We start from the raw sequence: 15,556 nt of genomic DNA, 5'->3' as shown, positions 1-15,556 counted from the left end.
GCCGTGTGACTAACTACTGTGATGAATGAACCTGCAGCAGACCTGTCCCTCACTGACGAGGGCCTTGCCTCATGTAAAGTTCATCATAGACCCCTGCATTCCCTTCAAATCTCCATGAGGGTCCTCTAACGGCTCGGGCACCAGGCTCTAGGGCTCATACCTGGGATGCCCGAGGGCTGGCACCCTGTGCTACTACTGGGTAACCTCCACACCTCTCTGATATTGCCTAGACTGCTTCAGGGTTAGAAATGGGCTGCCCCTAATCTGCACCCACCATGTACCTCTCTCTCTCTCTTTCCATTTCACATCTGTCTCTTTCTGTCTCTCTCACCATCTGGATTCATTCACCCAATGGTGGCGTTCCACGGTTCTCAGTCATAAAGTGTCACCAAAAGAGTTCTGAATTCAATAGGCATTTATTTTATATTTTTTGGAGGAGGAAAGGCAGGGCAATTGGGGTTAAGTGACTTGCCCAAGGTCACACAGCTGGTAAGCATGTGAAGTATCTGAGGCCAGATTTGAACTCAGGTCCTCTTGATTCCAGGGCCGGTGCTCTACTCACTGCGTCACCTGGCTGCCCCCCAATAGGCATTTATCAAGGGCCAATCATGTGCCTGGCCTTAGGAGTATGCAGACAGAAATGAAATGGTAACTACCTTCAAGTGGCTCATATTCCACTGGGGGAAAACCACGTATGCACTAGATAGATGAGCAAGGACGAAGTACATTTGGGGGGAGGGGCGGGGCCAGTGCTATGAGGGACAGATCACCAATACCTCAGAAGGTCAGTCAAGGTCTATTAAAAACATGGCCCCGGGGCAGCTAGGTGGCGAAGTGAATAGAGCACCGGCCCTGGAGTCAGGAGGACCTGAGTTCAAATCAGGCCTCACACATTTGACACACTTACTAGCTGTGTGACCTTGGGCAAGTCACTTAACCCCAATTGCCCTGCCTTCCCCCCTCCAAAAAAAAAAGAAGTTTAAGATAGTCACGAGAATTGGAACTCTAAGCCAACCCCCAAGTCTTAACTCAATCGAACCTGGAGTCTTCTCTTCCTTGCAGTAGAATCCCAATGCCCCTTTTAATTCTCAAAGGGGACAGTATGAAAAACACACACACACACACACACACACACACAAAAAGGGGCCAGTATGTTCCTCTGTGTTGCTGTCAGCATGAGTACATTGCCAATAGATTTCCATGTATAGTAGCATATGTGCCAATAAGTGACCATCCTAATTGCACACTTGCTTCTGCTGTGCCGCTGTGATGGCCATACAGTGAGTGATTGATTACCCTCTCGTAGAGAGGTGTGAAAGCTACTTGACCCCTACTAGGATTGCATTGTATATGTAATGATCATCTACATAAATTTTATATGTACAATAATTTCACTTTTTATATGTCAGGTAAATATTTGTAAGTTATACTTACACAAATGAAATTATTATAATAAGTACTTATATTTTTTTCATGTTTCATTGCCTGAATAAAAACTATCATAAAAAAAAAACACGGCCCCTGGGCATTTCACGGAGAAGTCTGGGATTGCTGATTGTAGGAGTTTCCCAAAGGTCATCTCCCTGATAAACTCTGGGCCCTGTCAGAGTCTGGACACAGGCCCTCGGCACCCACAGGACTTTTCCTGGATAGGGTAACTGTGAACCTCGCCTCACTCAAGAGGTTCCACAGGGTTGCCCTACAATAGCCAACTGCCAAGTATCTGCAGCAGGGAGGGGATCCTGGGTTCACTCACCTGAAAGGAGGCGGCACCAGCTCCGGAGGCAAGGTCAGAGGCAATGGCTGCCCAGCTCTGGCCATGTCAGTCAGGTGCATGGCCAGAATAAACTCCTCCGCTTTGAGCTGACCATCTCCATCCACATCAGCCAGGTTCCTGAAGGAAATTCTGTTTCAGAAAGTGCCCGGGCAACAACAACCATAATAAAAAGACAACAGACCCTGCCCAGTGATGCTGATGTCCTCCTGAGATGACCTCTCTTGGCAGTCCAACCTGTTACTATTGCTACGTGACAGACCAAGACCCTGAAGCTTGGAGCGCACCAGCAACAGGCCCACAACTGCTTGGGTGTTGGAGGAATACTGAAGGAAAACAGCTTTCTTTCCTCTCCAGAAGGTGAATAAACTCTAAAAGGGCACAGAGCAGCCAGGCTTCTGTCTCCGCATCTCCAGTGCCGAGGACAGCCCTCTACCCATGCCTGGTACCTGCTAAGCATGCCCAAAAATTCAAGGCAAAATTGCTTTTCAATGTCTCTTTTGAAGAGTGTGGCAGGCGATGCCATCATTAACCACAAAGCCACCAAGCCTCCTCTGCCTTCATTTTGGGGTCACCCAGTCAAGCCTCTGGGCCGACGCCCTCCTTGTTCCCAAGAGGTCCCAGGGCAGAGCCCAGGTATGCCTGGGAACCGGCTCCCTGAACATGTGGAGAAAATGCAAGGGAGGCTATGGAGTCTGAGGTGACAGGTTCAAATTTTGATTCTATGGCCTCATCCCTCAAAGACCTGGATTTGAGCAGGGGAATTTTCAGGGTGCTCCAGTGTCAAATGAGGGGGTTGGCTTGATGATCTCCCTAAGACACTTTACAGAAACATAATGCTATTGATCCAAAGAGATCTCAAAGCATCTGCCCCTTTCAAGGTTCCATCAACTTTCAGGTCCTCTCCTTTGTGTGAGATTTAAAAAGGCATGCCAGAAACAGTGATGGAGCTCAGGTGTGACTTTCCCCGAGCTCCCCATTCATGAACAAACTCACCAGATAGTAGCCAACTGGGTTTGAGAAAGGTTGGACTGGAGAAGGGCGTTCCGAGCCTGGAGACCTGGTGGACAGGGCCGGGAGAAGCAGAACATGGCATTAAGATCTGGGGAACCTGGACAAGCAGGGCTTGGATGCTCCCGAATACCTCGGGCTAAACCAGCCTCCTTCTTTTTCAAGAACGTGACCCCAGGGCCTTAGGAGAGACAAAGGGTAAGTCTGCAGCTGTGGCCCATAGGCAGCGCCAGCAAACAAAGACAATTCCCCTCAGTCACCCCTGCTGAGTGTAGGTGAAATACCCACGCTCATTTGCCAGGATGCCATCAGGAAGTTGGGTCTGGTCACCTGGCCAGCTCTGCGCCAGATGGGAAGAAGAGACACTGACTTCGCTCACTTGGCATCTCCTGGGGACAGTGTGAACTAGGAGTCTTCAGAAAACATCAAGTGGACAGGGCCAATGCATGTGTCTGTGGACCCTGCCAGTCCCAGCCGGTCCCTTTCTGCTACCATCCTCCATCTGTCCCCTTCTCGCACTCCTCTGCACATGCACACCACCCACTCTCACGAGGCTCACTTTTGCCTTCCCTTGCTTGACCTCTCCCTTCTGGACATTCTCTCCTCCCCTGGCAGCCCCTTCTCAGGCTCCTCTGCTCACCTGCCTCCATGCCGTGCCACTAACTAGGAGTGACCCCAAAGGTCCAGCACAGTGTTGCTGCCTTGAGTGGGCCATGTCACCAGTACCTCCAGGCTTAACTACTGCGCTGCCCAGACCCAGTCTCTTTCCTGGGCTCCAAACCCAGACATTTCACAAGAGATAACCAGGGGATCTCTGACTCCCTCACTGTCCCCTTCTGTCCAGGGCACCTTTAGCTTTTCTCTCTGCCTCCCCCCACAGCGATGGCCAGAGCCTGTTGCTCCATCTCCCCATCTGGCCCCTTCACTCCCTCCCTGGATTCCTTCAATGCACCCCCCCAGGGCCTCCCTTACCAAGGACCTGACCCTATCGCCCCATGCTCGGTTGCTCTTAAAGCTCTGCTCAGTCTCGCTGCAGCCCGTCTTTGGGAGTGCACTGCCCAGTTTCCCATTCTGTCTCCTACTCTCTGCTCCCAGTTCCTCCACCCCTACCTGGCAGAAGGTCTTCTGTCAGAGCTCAGCTCAAGTACTGCATCCCACAGGAAACCCAACCCAATCCCGACCCCTCCCCCCACAAATGACTGAAGGTATCTGGCATTTAGTTCTCAATGTATGTATCTGATCTCGGCCAACAGAATCTAAGCTCCATGAGGGCAGTGACTCTGGCATTTTGTCCTGTATCCCTGTGCCTGGCCCATAGCAGACACCTCCACACAGCTCCCCAAATAAGCTTATGAGGGCAGACGTTTGGCTGTGTCCTTCCCCTCCCCAACAACTCACTGCCTTAATGCTAAAATACAAACCCCCACGGCTGTGCCGATGGGATGGGGGGGGAGGGGCAATCCGAGCAAAGCTTCCAGGGGTGGAGGGCTGAGAGCCTGAAGCAAACCATTTCTAAAGTCCCTACTCTGCTCAAATTCCCTCATATCCTCAAGGGAACCTTCCCTCCTTCCACTGAGGATGAGGAAGGAAAAGGGGATGCCTAGCAACTGGGAGGGGGTGGATGGGAGGTTGGTCTGGGGCAGGGTCACGACCCTGGGTAATGAGAAGGGACACAACGGCATCTGGCTGAGAAAGGCACAGAGGGCCTTTGATGCCAGCTCTAAACCAACCCGAAAAGGTCCCAGGCTAACTGATGGCTCATGATGCGTCTCTAATCAGTGCCCATCTTCAGCTCATCAAGGATGGGTGGGCCCCGAGAATGCCAGTGCCCTGCCCTCATCTCTTCTCTCTCTATACGTCTTCCTGAGTTTCCAGGGGTTTAAGCATTAGTACAATTCAGATTTCAAAAGGCAATTCTAAATCCTCCTCCCACCAGTTACCTGTTGGGGATCTCTCCCTGATGTCCTGTGGTATCAAGAAGAGAACTCCTCTCTTCTCCCCAAAATAAACTCCCCAACATCCTCTGAGTCACTTTGACTCTTCCTCTACCCATAGAGGTGCCAAGCCCGCCTGATTCTCCTTCTGAAGCACGTCCCACATCCACTCCTCTGGTGAAGACTCCTCCTCTTCTCACCTGGTGCCTGCCAAAGCCTCCTATCTGGTCTCCCCAGCGCCACTTACCCTCCCCAAATCATGGAAGTGATGGGTCCATGTCACTGACCAGCTCCCTACAGCCTCTAAAGTAAAACACAGGGACCTGAGCCTAGCACTGAGCCCCTAAACTGGTTCCCTCAGACCTCTCCCCTTCACCCACATTCCACTGCACCCAAAATGGCACATAGCTGCTCTCAACCAATTGACAGCTAGCTCCTATGTGCCAGGCCCAGTGCCGGGCGCTCTCTGGAGAGAAGCTGGTGTTCTGTGTTGTGAGGCTGGAAAAGGAGGATGGGGCTGGATGGGGAGAGGCTTCTCTAAAACGAGACACTTGTAAACATGCTTGGCATAGTACCTGGCACTCAGAAGGGGCTCCAGAAATGCTTCCTCCTTTCCTTTCTCTGCCTCTTCCTTGGGCTAACAGGAAGCTGGTCAGACTCTTTAGTAGCTTTAGTAGACACTTTAGTAGCTGTGGGGGCATCTGAGACTTTGGTGTTCCAGCTCCCCCTTCCTCACCTTTGCCCTGGCTATCTCCCTCCAAAGCTTATCCAGGGCTGCTTCTAACACTAGGCTATTCCACATGCCCATCCAGGTGTCTAGGGGATGTCAGGATATTAATTAGGCCTAGTACACTTGTCAAAGCAAGATGGGCTTATTAAGTGGACGTTTTGGCCTTCGAGTGCCTAGGAACCCTTAGCCAGGGTCCAGTAGGGGCCCTCCACCTGATAACATGCTAGATGGATTTCCAATCTGATATCTGACTCCCTGGATACAAGTGAGGCACCTGACTGTATACGATGAAGTAATAGTTTGACAAAGAGTCATGTCATCATTTTAAAGAAGATGACATTTAAATGTTCAGCTCTACCTTCACCAAGCCAGCCATGCATACCTGAGAGATAGCCCGTCATGCCCTTATCCAAGCTGTTGAACTTCTGGCGGTACTTCAGCCTTGAGGGCTGCGGGACGGCCCAGTCAGAGGATCCAGCTTTGGGAGAGCCCCCTGTCAGGGAAGCTGTGGAGGACGTGGAGCTGCAGGCAAAAGAGAAGCAGGGAAGCTGTGTGGCAGCCCTCCCTGAGGGCCAAGAGGTGAGGACCAGCTCTGAGCCTTGGACAGCCCAGGGACAGCCGTGAGCTCAGGAGCCTGGGCTGTCTACAGGAGAAGCCTGTTAGCAGGGAGGACCTGAGGGAGTGAGTGTCACCCCTGACAGAGTGACAGTGCTGGCATGGCCACATGCTCAGGAGCCTGGACTCTGCAAGAGAAGCCTATTAGCAGGGAGGGCCTGGCAGGGGTGGGGTGGGGGAGGGCAGGGCGGGAGGTGAGTGCAGGGATAGCCATGAGCTCAGAAGCCTAGGCTCTTCAAGAGAAGCCTGTTAGCAGGGAGGGCCTGGGGGAGTGAGTGTCCCCCCCGATGGAACAACAGTGCGCTAAATGGAATAGATAAGGAAAATAGGCCATTCGTGTCCAAACACTTTAGAGACCCTGTAACTGTTTGATGCATTACACACTTTTAGGAGCTTTCAAACATCTCAGAGGAGCAGCTTGCCTGGACAACAGCTAGACAAGAGAACTCAAGAGTAATGATGCTTTATTGTAGGGGTGGGGTCCTGTACATAGACACTATTTTTTTGCTATGCGACATTTAAGTAGCACATTGGCACAAAATTAACCTGCATAATTACTGAAGCTTTGGGGGAAAGTGTCTTGGGGGGGTTGGGTTTTTCAGGGGGTGGAAGAGGGTACAGGGCTGCCCTCTCTTTTTTTCAGTCTAAAATGACGACTCCTTTCAGAGCAGAACAGAGAGCCTCAATGCTCCAGACCCAGCTGTACTGCAATCACCACAGAAGACCAAACAGGGCCTTGGAGAGACTCAATGCCCAGAACAAGGCCTCAGGGAAGGAAACCAGGGGCACTGGGGGCTCCACAGAGCTTGTACCTGCTTGATCCCAAGTCGATCAGGGACTGGGCCTTCTGGATGCAAGAACCGCCAAAGCTGCCCATCAAGAGACCGTACGATGACGTGTGAGGCAGGGCTACAAGAAAGAAGCAGCAGCTATGTCCTTTCTGGATGCTCCCCAATGGGGACCCCCAAACACCACCCTTCCACACTCTGAGGCACTTACTTGCTGAGGAGAAGGGGACGGCCATGGGCTGGAGCAGAGCGGCAGTTCCATTGGGCAAGGATGATGTGCTAACAGAAGGTACCAGTGGAGTGGGCATCCCCAAGGGAGGAAGGGAAGTAACAGAAGGCCTTGAGGATACGGGTGCCATGGGGGCAGCTGGAGGCACACACTGAGGGATGGACAGGTTGGGCATGCTTCCCATTCCTGCAGGGAATACACCAGAACTCCAGTGAAATTCATGACTCAATCCCTAAGAGAATGATGCCTTTGTAAGAAGGGGCCAAAGCCATGGCAGGCCCCCTTGAAGGGAGCTGAGCCTTTCATCACTGGGCTTTTCTCTGACACCCTAGCCCTCACCCTCCTGATAAGGCCAAGCACACATCATCCTCCACCAAACATTCTCTTCCTCTTGAGGAGTGTTCTGGTCTCACTACAACTAAACATGGTGCTAGGAACGGAGGAAGCAGATGCTCCAATGGTCACCTGAAGAGGCAGGCCCTTGGATAGCCACTCTATGTGAAGGCTGAGCCATGTCTTCTCTTCCTCTGCTGAGAGCTGCTCATAGGCCCCAGGATGCCTCTGGAGAAGTCAAAAGGACTATTCATTTGACTGACTTTGGGATACAGTGATGGACAACTGTAATGATGACTATTTCTGGCACCAGGTTTCAGTCGAACATTTTCTGTTCTGGTGCCCAGAACAAAGGGTGTGCCCAACATCTGTGCACAGGACAGAGCCTCTAAGGCAGGAAGGGACCAGAAAATATCAAGTGCCATCTCCCCAATTTCCAAAGGAAGAAAGGAAAGCAGAGGCTCTGGGAATGTACAAGCACACAGAAGGGCAGACACAGGTGAGCCTGGTGATCACCATCTCTGTGGGAGGGTGTGGGTGAGTGTTAGGGCTGGTCACCATTTTCAGACAAGGAGCATGGAAGGACTTGGTACCAGGTCTTCTGGACTCTGTGTCCTGCCCCAAGGGACAATAAGAGTCTCTCAGGTAACCACTTGTCTTCTTACATAAAGGAGGAAAGATGGGGCATGCCAGCAGAATGATACCAGGCTAACCCATGACAGCAGTGCGCTGACCCTGATGGCAAAGAGCCGCCATGCCCTGGCAGAGCTAGGAGTCAATGGCTTCCAGTGAAACCTTTGCATCTTGGCCACCAGACGGCCCAAGCCATTTATGGAGCGTCTCTGCCGGGGACATGCGGCCTGACTCTCCTCATGGGCTCACTACGAGTAACTGATGGGTGAGGGACAGGGCCCCAGTGCCCTGCCATGCTTACTGTGCCACCTCATTCAATGATTATTACCAACAAGTGAGGCCTAAAGGCAATGGATGCTGGCCCTAGGTCTCTGCCAAGTGCTCAAGAGGGTCACAAGCCCCTAGGGACCCTGAGGAGAAAGCTTGCCCATGGAGGGCCAGGGGATCCAAGTGAGGAGCTGCATGTGCAAGACAGTCAGGGTCAAAGGGGGAGCAGGCCGCCTAGGGAGTCACTGCGAGGGGCAGCCTACGAGACTGCAGGAGTTTCTGCCAGGTACTAACTCTGTGGTGACGACACAGGAGGCTGTGGCTGAGGGCAGCCAACTGGGTCCCTGCAGGGCTGAGCCATGGTCACTCCCCACCAGAAGGGTTCTTGGGGAACAAGGTTCAGCAGGCCAAGCCACATGTGGCCCTGGATCCATGGGGAGGAAGGCTCCCACATAAGAGGAAGGCTCTAGGTGACAGCCAGCGACAGAAGCTGGCCCAACCCACCCAAAGACTGTGAGCGTGTCTGAAGACCTCCTGAAGACACCATCAGCACGAGCTGCCTCCATTAAGGTCCCTGCTACTTTGTGCCCCCAGGACTCCCCCAGCAAATGCCTGATGACTTAAGAGACTGCCTGGCCCCCAGGGATGGTCCGTGAACATTCCTAGGCTGTCTTACTCCATGCACTGTGGGCCCTACGTGTGACACGACAGCAGCTGCATGTAAGGGGGCGGTCAATGGCCTTGTTTTTTTTCTGGCAGTCCTTTCAATGAGAATGCTGGTGTCAAGGCTGCTCTTTGGGATCGCAAATCTGTGAGGAATGACACCGCTGGAGAATAGGTGGAGGCTCTAGCCTCCACCTTGCCACTCACTGGCTGCCTAATCCTGATCCTAAAGCTCCCTAGGGGGGACCAGATGGTGCCCAAGGCCCCTTCGAGCTAGGAAAGGCTCAGATCCACTGAAATGGGGGATATTTGAGAGGAACTGTAGTCAAAGGAATCTCCAGCTACCGAAGCGCGCAGACGCCAAAGGGGAGAACACAGGCGGCTGCTTCATAACAGGGGGCAGGGATGGAGGTAGGCGCTGCCCCTGGAGCGTAAGCTTGATGAGCTTCATGGCAATAGAGAATTCTTGCTGGTCCATCTTCCCATCTTTATTCAGGTCTGATAATGCCCTGAGAGCAAAGAGAAAACAAGATGTGCTTATCAAGGGAGTGGCATGAGAAATGTTCTCTGTACCTACTTTATTCTTCTCACAGTAAAATGTTCAAGGCCGACAACAAGTAAATGCCCCCAACATAGACAAGAGAACTCAGGAACAAAAAGGCATCTCCATGTCATCATGGCAGCCCCTCACCCTATTCTAGCCATCCCGAGGCTCCGCCGAGGCCTCCCTGGTACCTCCTCAAGGACTCTTTCCTGACCCCCAGACCCAGCAGGCCTCTCTGGACCTTTCCCTCACTGTGTGGTTCTTGGAAACCAAAGAGAACCAGCACTCTCTCCCACGTCCTAGCCCAACAAGCTCTGGGATGCAGCCATCACAGTCCCTTATGTCTTCCCCTCTCCAGGCCCCTTGTCCACATTTCCTTCAGCTGGCCCTCATCCAACAGGGGCTGGGCGTCCTGCCTCTTCAACTGAACAGTCCCCAGCCCTGCAGATGAGGTCTGGGCAGGATGGAGGACCAAATGACCACGGCCATACTTCTGACAGTCTGGCCACTCTGAATGCAGCCTACAACCAACGAATCTGTCTCATTCTGTCCTGTACCGTGCTATGTTACTGTACAAAGGCACAAACCTCCTGCCTGGGCTGCTTTCTTACACTGTGCACTCAAGGCAGAGCTTGTGGTCTACTCAAACTGCCAGATCCTTTTCAAACAGGCCTTTATTTTCCCATGTCATACCTAAAAAGGTCAAAGGGCAAAGACTTTCTTTTCCCTCTCACTAATTTCATTTCTTTATGTGGCCCAATGTTCTGATCTGGCAAATCTTTTAAAACTCTTGACCCTGTCTCGATGCCAGCTACATGATGCTCTACATCATCATCCAAGTTCCTGCTAAAAGTGTCCAATGGCCTGGGCCAGGCAGAGATCCCTGGGGCACTCCACTGGAGACCTGCTTTGCAGACTCTGCTTCCACAGCTGGTATCACATCCTCAGTGTCCACTCTCTGGGTTTATGAAGGCAGCCAGGATCAAACCCACCTATGTACCCTCCTCGCCCATGAGAGGCTCTGCTAAACAAAAGTGGTGCGACCATCCAGGGAAACCAGGCCCTCTGCATTAGCTGGAGCTGCCAGTTCAATGACTGGTAAAGGAAAGAAGGCTGTTGGGTAGACAAAACTTCCTTTTCTAAGCGTTTGCTAACTGTCCCTTTAATTACATCCATGAGAACTGGGCCAGGTGTAGACGTCTCCATTCCTGCCCCTCTTTTGAACAGAAGGACAAATGTAATTGGGAACAATGCAAAGTCCAACACAGAACTACTGAGAAAAGGGGAGAAAGTGGTACCAAGGCTCTGGGAAAAAGGAGCAGGGGGCCCTAGAGGGCTATCCCCCCCCCATATCCCCGCTGCAAGGAGGAGCAGCATCTCCTGCACAGGACCCTGGAAAGGCCCCATCTCTTCTTGGGACACATTTTGGGAAGGATTGTGGCAAGTTGGAACACACTCAGCAGAAGGTGACCACCTGGGAAGACTTGGAATTCATGCCCTAGGATTTCCTGGGAATGTTTAGCCTGGAGTCAAGGAGGAGAGGGTGGACAGATGGGAAGATGCAGAAAGAATGGCCCTCTTCACAAATCAGAAGGGATTGGACTCCAGGGGCTGCTACAGCTCAGCTGCAGGGCAGAGGTGCACACCTGGATGGACTGACTCGCCTAAAGGTGAGGAAGGAGCTTCTCTGGGGTCCAGGCCACAGGGGCTACTCTGGGTGGGGAGGAGGGGGCTGGGCCACTGTGGAAAGAAAGAGCCAACTCCAGCACTGTGAACCTGCCCAGGCGGTTGTACGAGGTATTCCTGGCCAGGTATAGGCTGGACTAAGCCTCGAAGTCTGTTCCTGAAGGAGCCTTCAGCCTGACAGACACAAAGGATTCGTCCCAAGTGACTTTCCAAGTAGTGATGCAGGTAGCTAGAGGGTAGCTTGGCTCCAGGGAAGAGCATTCGCTTTCAGCTCCAGGTGCCATGGAACAGAAGGACCCAGATGCTGCTCTGGGCCACCACAGGTGGCACAGGAGGGCCAAGGAATGAGGTTAGGCCTTTTATTTGAATGGTTCTGGAACCAAACAGGAGGAGGAAAGGGAAGAGAAAGCCCCTCCTTCTTCTTTCCTCTCCTGCCCTCCTTCCTCTCTCCTGCCCTCCCCCTTCTTCCTCTCTCCTCCCCTTTTCTCCCCCTCCTTCTTCTCCCCTCTCCTCCCCCTCCTTCCTCTTTCCTCTCCTCCCCTCCTTCCTCTTTCCTCTCCTCCCCTCCTTCCTCTCCTCCCCCTCCTTCCTCTCTCCTCTTCTCTCCTCCCCCTCCTTCCTTTCCTCCCTTCCCCTCCTTCCTCTCTCCTCCCCTCCCGCTCCTTTCTCTCTCCTCCCATCCCCCTCTTTCCTCTCTCCTCCTCTCAATTCTTCCATCCTTCCTTTCCTTTTTTCCTTCCTCATCCAAACTGTTTCCTCCTTGACCAGGAGACTGCACTTCCTATATGGTTCAGACACTTCAATCTCAGGGTAAACCCTGACCTTCCTCACTTCTCTCTCCTCTAATATCGACTGCCTGCTGGGGATCAATGATAAAATGCCACCTGGCCCCTTGTGGCCGCATGGTTTGTGCCCCAGGAGGGGTAGCAAGTGGGGAGTTCTGTGTTTGGTCTCGGGCATAAGTGCCCCGCCCCACCCCGCCCTAACCTCTCTGCTTGGACTAGTCCAACAAAGGCCTCCCCAGCACCAGGATTGTGCTCTCCCTCCCATGACCCTGATTCATTCCTGAATTCTGCAGCTCCAACAGCAGCTGGAGGCAAGAGTAGGAGCACTCTCCTTTGACACATGTGCTCTCCAGTCCTTCCTCCCATCGGCCCTCGGCTCCATGTCTGTTTGCCTCTGCCATGTTCCCTCCTGACTTTGGCTAATTTCTTGGTGACTTTTGTCCCTGAGGGGGAGCTCCCTGACCGTTAAGCTGAGAACAGCCACTTGGCTGGGGTAGAAACACAAGCATCGTATGCTCAGCACTGGTCCCTGGGACAAGGTCCACGCCCCCCATTCCAACGGGGTGGCAGCCCTCCATTAGGCTTCTCTCTTCACAACAATGCCTGCTCTCTTTGTCATCTCTTGCTAGGTTCTTATCTTGTCTTACCACCATCTACGTGTGGGAGCCCAAAGGGGCATCAGAAGCCACCGAGTCTGGCCCTCTCAGTCTGTGGATGAGTTCGATTCTCAGGGTCTTCATTTAGTTTTGCCTCAAGTCTTCCAGATTCATGTCCAAAGCACCCCCCAGGCCTCTCGATGAGCCTCTCATTCACCCCACTGCAGCACCAGTGCCATTCTTCAACTCAAGGAGGCACACACACAGCCGTTCCGCTGGCATACTCTCAGTGCTAGGGATGAGGGCGTGAGGACGAGGGACATGTCAGCTGCAGATCTTCCCTCCCTGTGAGGTGGGCAGGTGCTCCATATCTGCCCTCTCCTATCTCCTCTGGCTGGCTGACCCAAGCAATCATGCTGCCTCTCCAGATCAGCTGGCTCTGATGGCCACAAATAAGCTCAGATATTCCCCAAACTAACTCTCCTTGGGCCCTTCCACAGCTAAACTCCTTGCCAAGCCTTTGCCCACTGCCTCTTGGCGATTTCTCAACGTCACTCAACTTCACTTTCTAAACTTCACTCAAACCGTTCTCTCGAAGGTTACCCAGTGCAGCCTTTTCACAGGCTCATCCTTCCTGACCCCTGACCCCGATGACCACCATCTTCATAGAAAGCCTGGTAGTCCTTGGGGGAGAAAGACCAGAGGGAGGCTCTGCTCCTGTCCCCTTTCCATCTTGTGCTTCATTTCTTCTGGGTACTCTGGCTGTCCCCGGGGCCCAGCTTACTCTTGGGCCACAGCCTTTCTGCACTGGGTGGACCCTGCTTGGGGCCTGATGGATGCCAGGCTAGGTTCTGGTTTTGGCCTCGGCTCTTTCCATCTGCAGAGCTCTGAATCCAGTGCTGCCATCCCCACCAGAAGCTGATGACTGGCTGAGCAGCAGGTCCCCACAGGTCATGACTGCCTGGCCCTCCCTCTGGCTGTGGCTCAGGACACTGCATCAGCAACACCCAGGACTGTCCTGAGTGGCCTTCCATTGCTTGTTTCTGCTTCCCCAGGGCCCTGGGGTTCTTGTGCATGATCCTGGCCAGCAATGTAGACCTCTGCATTATGGCTCTGATTTTCTTTCTGATTGTTCCTTCTGGTGCATTTTTAGCGTTACTGAGCTGGAGGTTGGGGATCTGGGCTCAGGAGCCATGAATACAAGAGCCTACCGCCTCTGTCTGTCCCTTCTAAATCAGACCTCGGTTTCCTCTTTTGGTCTCTGGTGATCTACAAGTCCACAAGACCTGGAGACTCCAGGCTTGAACCAAAGTGTTTCTAGGCATCTGAATTTGGATTGTGAGCTCCCTGAGGGGAAGGGCTGTCTTTGCCTCGCTTTGTATACCCCATGCTTAGCACAGCATCTGGCACACAGTAGGCACCAACTAAATGCTTACTGCCCAGGTGACATCAAGTGAGGATTAATGGACAAAGGTGCGCAAAGAAGACTGGACATTCCCAAGAGTGAGGGGAAAGAAACAAGAACTCAGATATGGAAAAGCTATAAAGGGGGTAAATTTTCTCTAGGAATTACAGATAGCAGAATCAGCTAAAAAAAATATGAAAGATTCTAAAATTAAGTGAGAAATGAAAACCTCTGGAGAGAAAGAATGGAGATGGCATGTCATAGAATCAGAACAGCCACTGGAGGACCAGGAAGGGCTCCCCTTCAGAAGACAAGACTCAGGGGTGCCACATCCTGCTGATTAACCGGCAGAAATCGGCCGAGAAGTAGGGAAATTCCTCCCTGGCACTGGCGCTGTCTGGGCAGGAATGCCCAGGATGCCAGAGGTCCCCCAGCCCCAAAGTTCTTCTATCAGGAAGAAGTGTTTCCTCAACAATATCAACAATCTCTCTTTTTGGCTTTCACCTAGCACAGTGAAATGCAGGCCCTAACTTGTCTGCTCTAGAAGCTTCATCGGAAAAGCAGCAACAGCCCGTCTTTAAATATTCCAATCAAAAATGAAAAATTCTTTACCATATTTCAGCTAAAACAGGAGCTGGGAGGCCAGACTGTAAGAAGAAACCACGCGCTTGATCACCTACAGCAGAAACAAGAATAAAAATTAGCCACTGAGCTCAGCGATCAATCAACCAATCAATATGCATTTATTGAGTGGCTGCTCCATACCACGCACAGCACAAGGCACAAGGCATGCCAAAACAAAACCAAAACAAGCCTAGTCTTCAAAGTTCTTGGGGGATGGTGCTGCCAGATGGGGGGGGGATGGAAAGCTGGCTGGGCACGACACTGAAGGAAGCTCAGGATCTGAAGAGGCAGAGTGGAGCAGGGGGGACTGCCAGGCCCAGAGGCCAGTGTGGATGTGTGGAAAGGGTAGACTGGAGTCAGCTGGAGGCTGGAGGGAACCAAGGTTGCTCATTAAGTAGGAGTGACAAGGCTGGGCCTGTACTCTGGCAGGGGGATCCCTCACCTGTGAGAAGGGGGGGTGGCACTGTGGTGAGAGACTTGTGACAGACCTGTTACAGAGAATGTCATGCCAAAGACTTGAGTTCGCATCTAGCTCCAGACACACCCTAGCTGTGTGACCCCCATCTGCCTCTGTGACCCACTCTTCCTGGGGTTTTGTGTTTGTAAAGTGTGGAGCCCAGTGCCTGGCAAACAGGAGGAGTTTTATCAATGCAGGTTTCCTCCCCTTTCCTCTTCCCAAAGCAGCCTTCTGCATAACCAATAATCTACAATTACTCAGTATTTCCCTTAACAATGGTTCCCAACCAATCTAAGATGGCCATGTGGCTGAACCATTTTATAATCAAGTTAGTAAAACAGACTTGATGACAGCCAGTCTCCAGATAACATACAGAAAGAGGGCATGAAAAATTCGGAGAAACTTTGGGAGACTTTTGTATAAAATGACGCAAAGGGAAGAAAGAAACTCAGAAATGTACGGCCCCAAGCCATCTCCAAGCT

The 15,556-nt window shown here is 52.3% G+C and overlaps 1 protein-coding gene across 6 annotated transcripts in view; it reads right to left on the bottom strand.

Annotated features, from left to right (window-relative positions):
* The window catches only part of ITSN2 (intersectin 2), a 107,642-nt gene that overhangs the window by 67,248 nt on the left and 24,838 nt on the right, over positions 1–15,556 (bottom strand). For all 6 annotated transcript variants that reach the window (XM_036748825.1, XM_036748820.1, XM_036748821.1 and 3 more), the window contains exons 4-10: positions 14,606–14,669; positions 9,323–9,486; positions 7,064–7,267; positions 6,877–6,973; positions 5,832–5,971; positions 2,771–2,834; positions 1,757–1,894 (exon numbers count right to left, since the gene is read on the bottom strand). In XM_036748825.1, the coding sequence (XP_036604720.1) occupies positions 1,757–1,894; positions 2,771–2,834; positions 5,832–5,971; positions 6,877–6,973; positions 7,064–7,267; positions 9,323–9,486; positions 14,606–14,669 (871 nt within the window). The remainder of the gene's footprint in view (positions 1–1,756; positions 1,895–2,770; positions 2,835–5,831; positions 5,972–6,876; positions 6,974–7,063; positions 7,268–9,322; positions 9,487–14,605; positions 14,670–15,556) is intronic.

This window comes from Trichosurus vulpecula, chromosome 3, assembly GCF_011100635.1.
Source record: "Trichosurus vulpecula isolate mTriVul1 chromosome 3, mTriVul1.pri, whole genome shotgun sequence".
Classification (NCBI taxonomy): domain Eukaryota; kingdom Metazoa; phylum Chordata; class Mammalia; order Diprotodontia; family Phalangeridae; genus Trichosurus; species Trichosurus vulpecula.
This window is presented reverse-complemented; position numbering and strand designations above follow the sequence as displayed.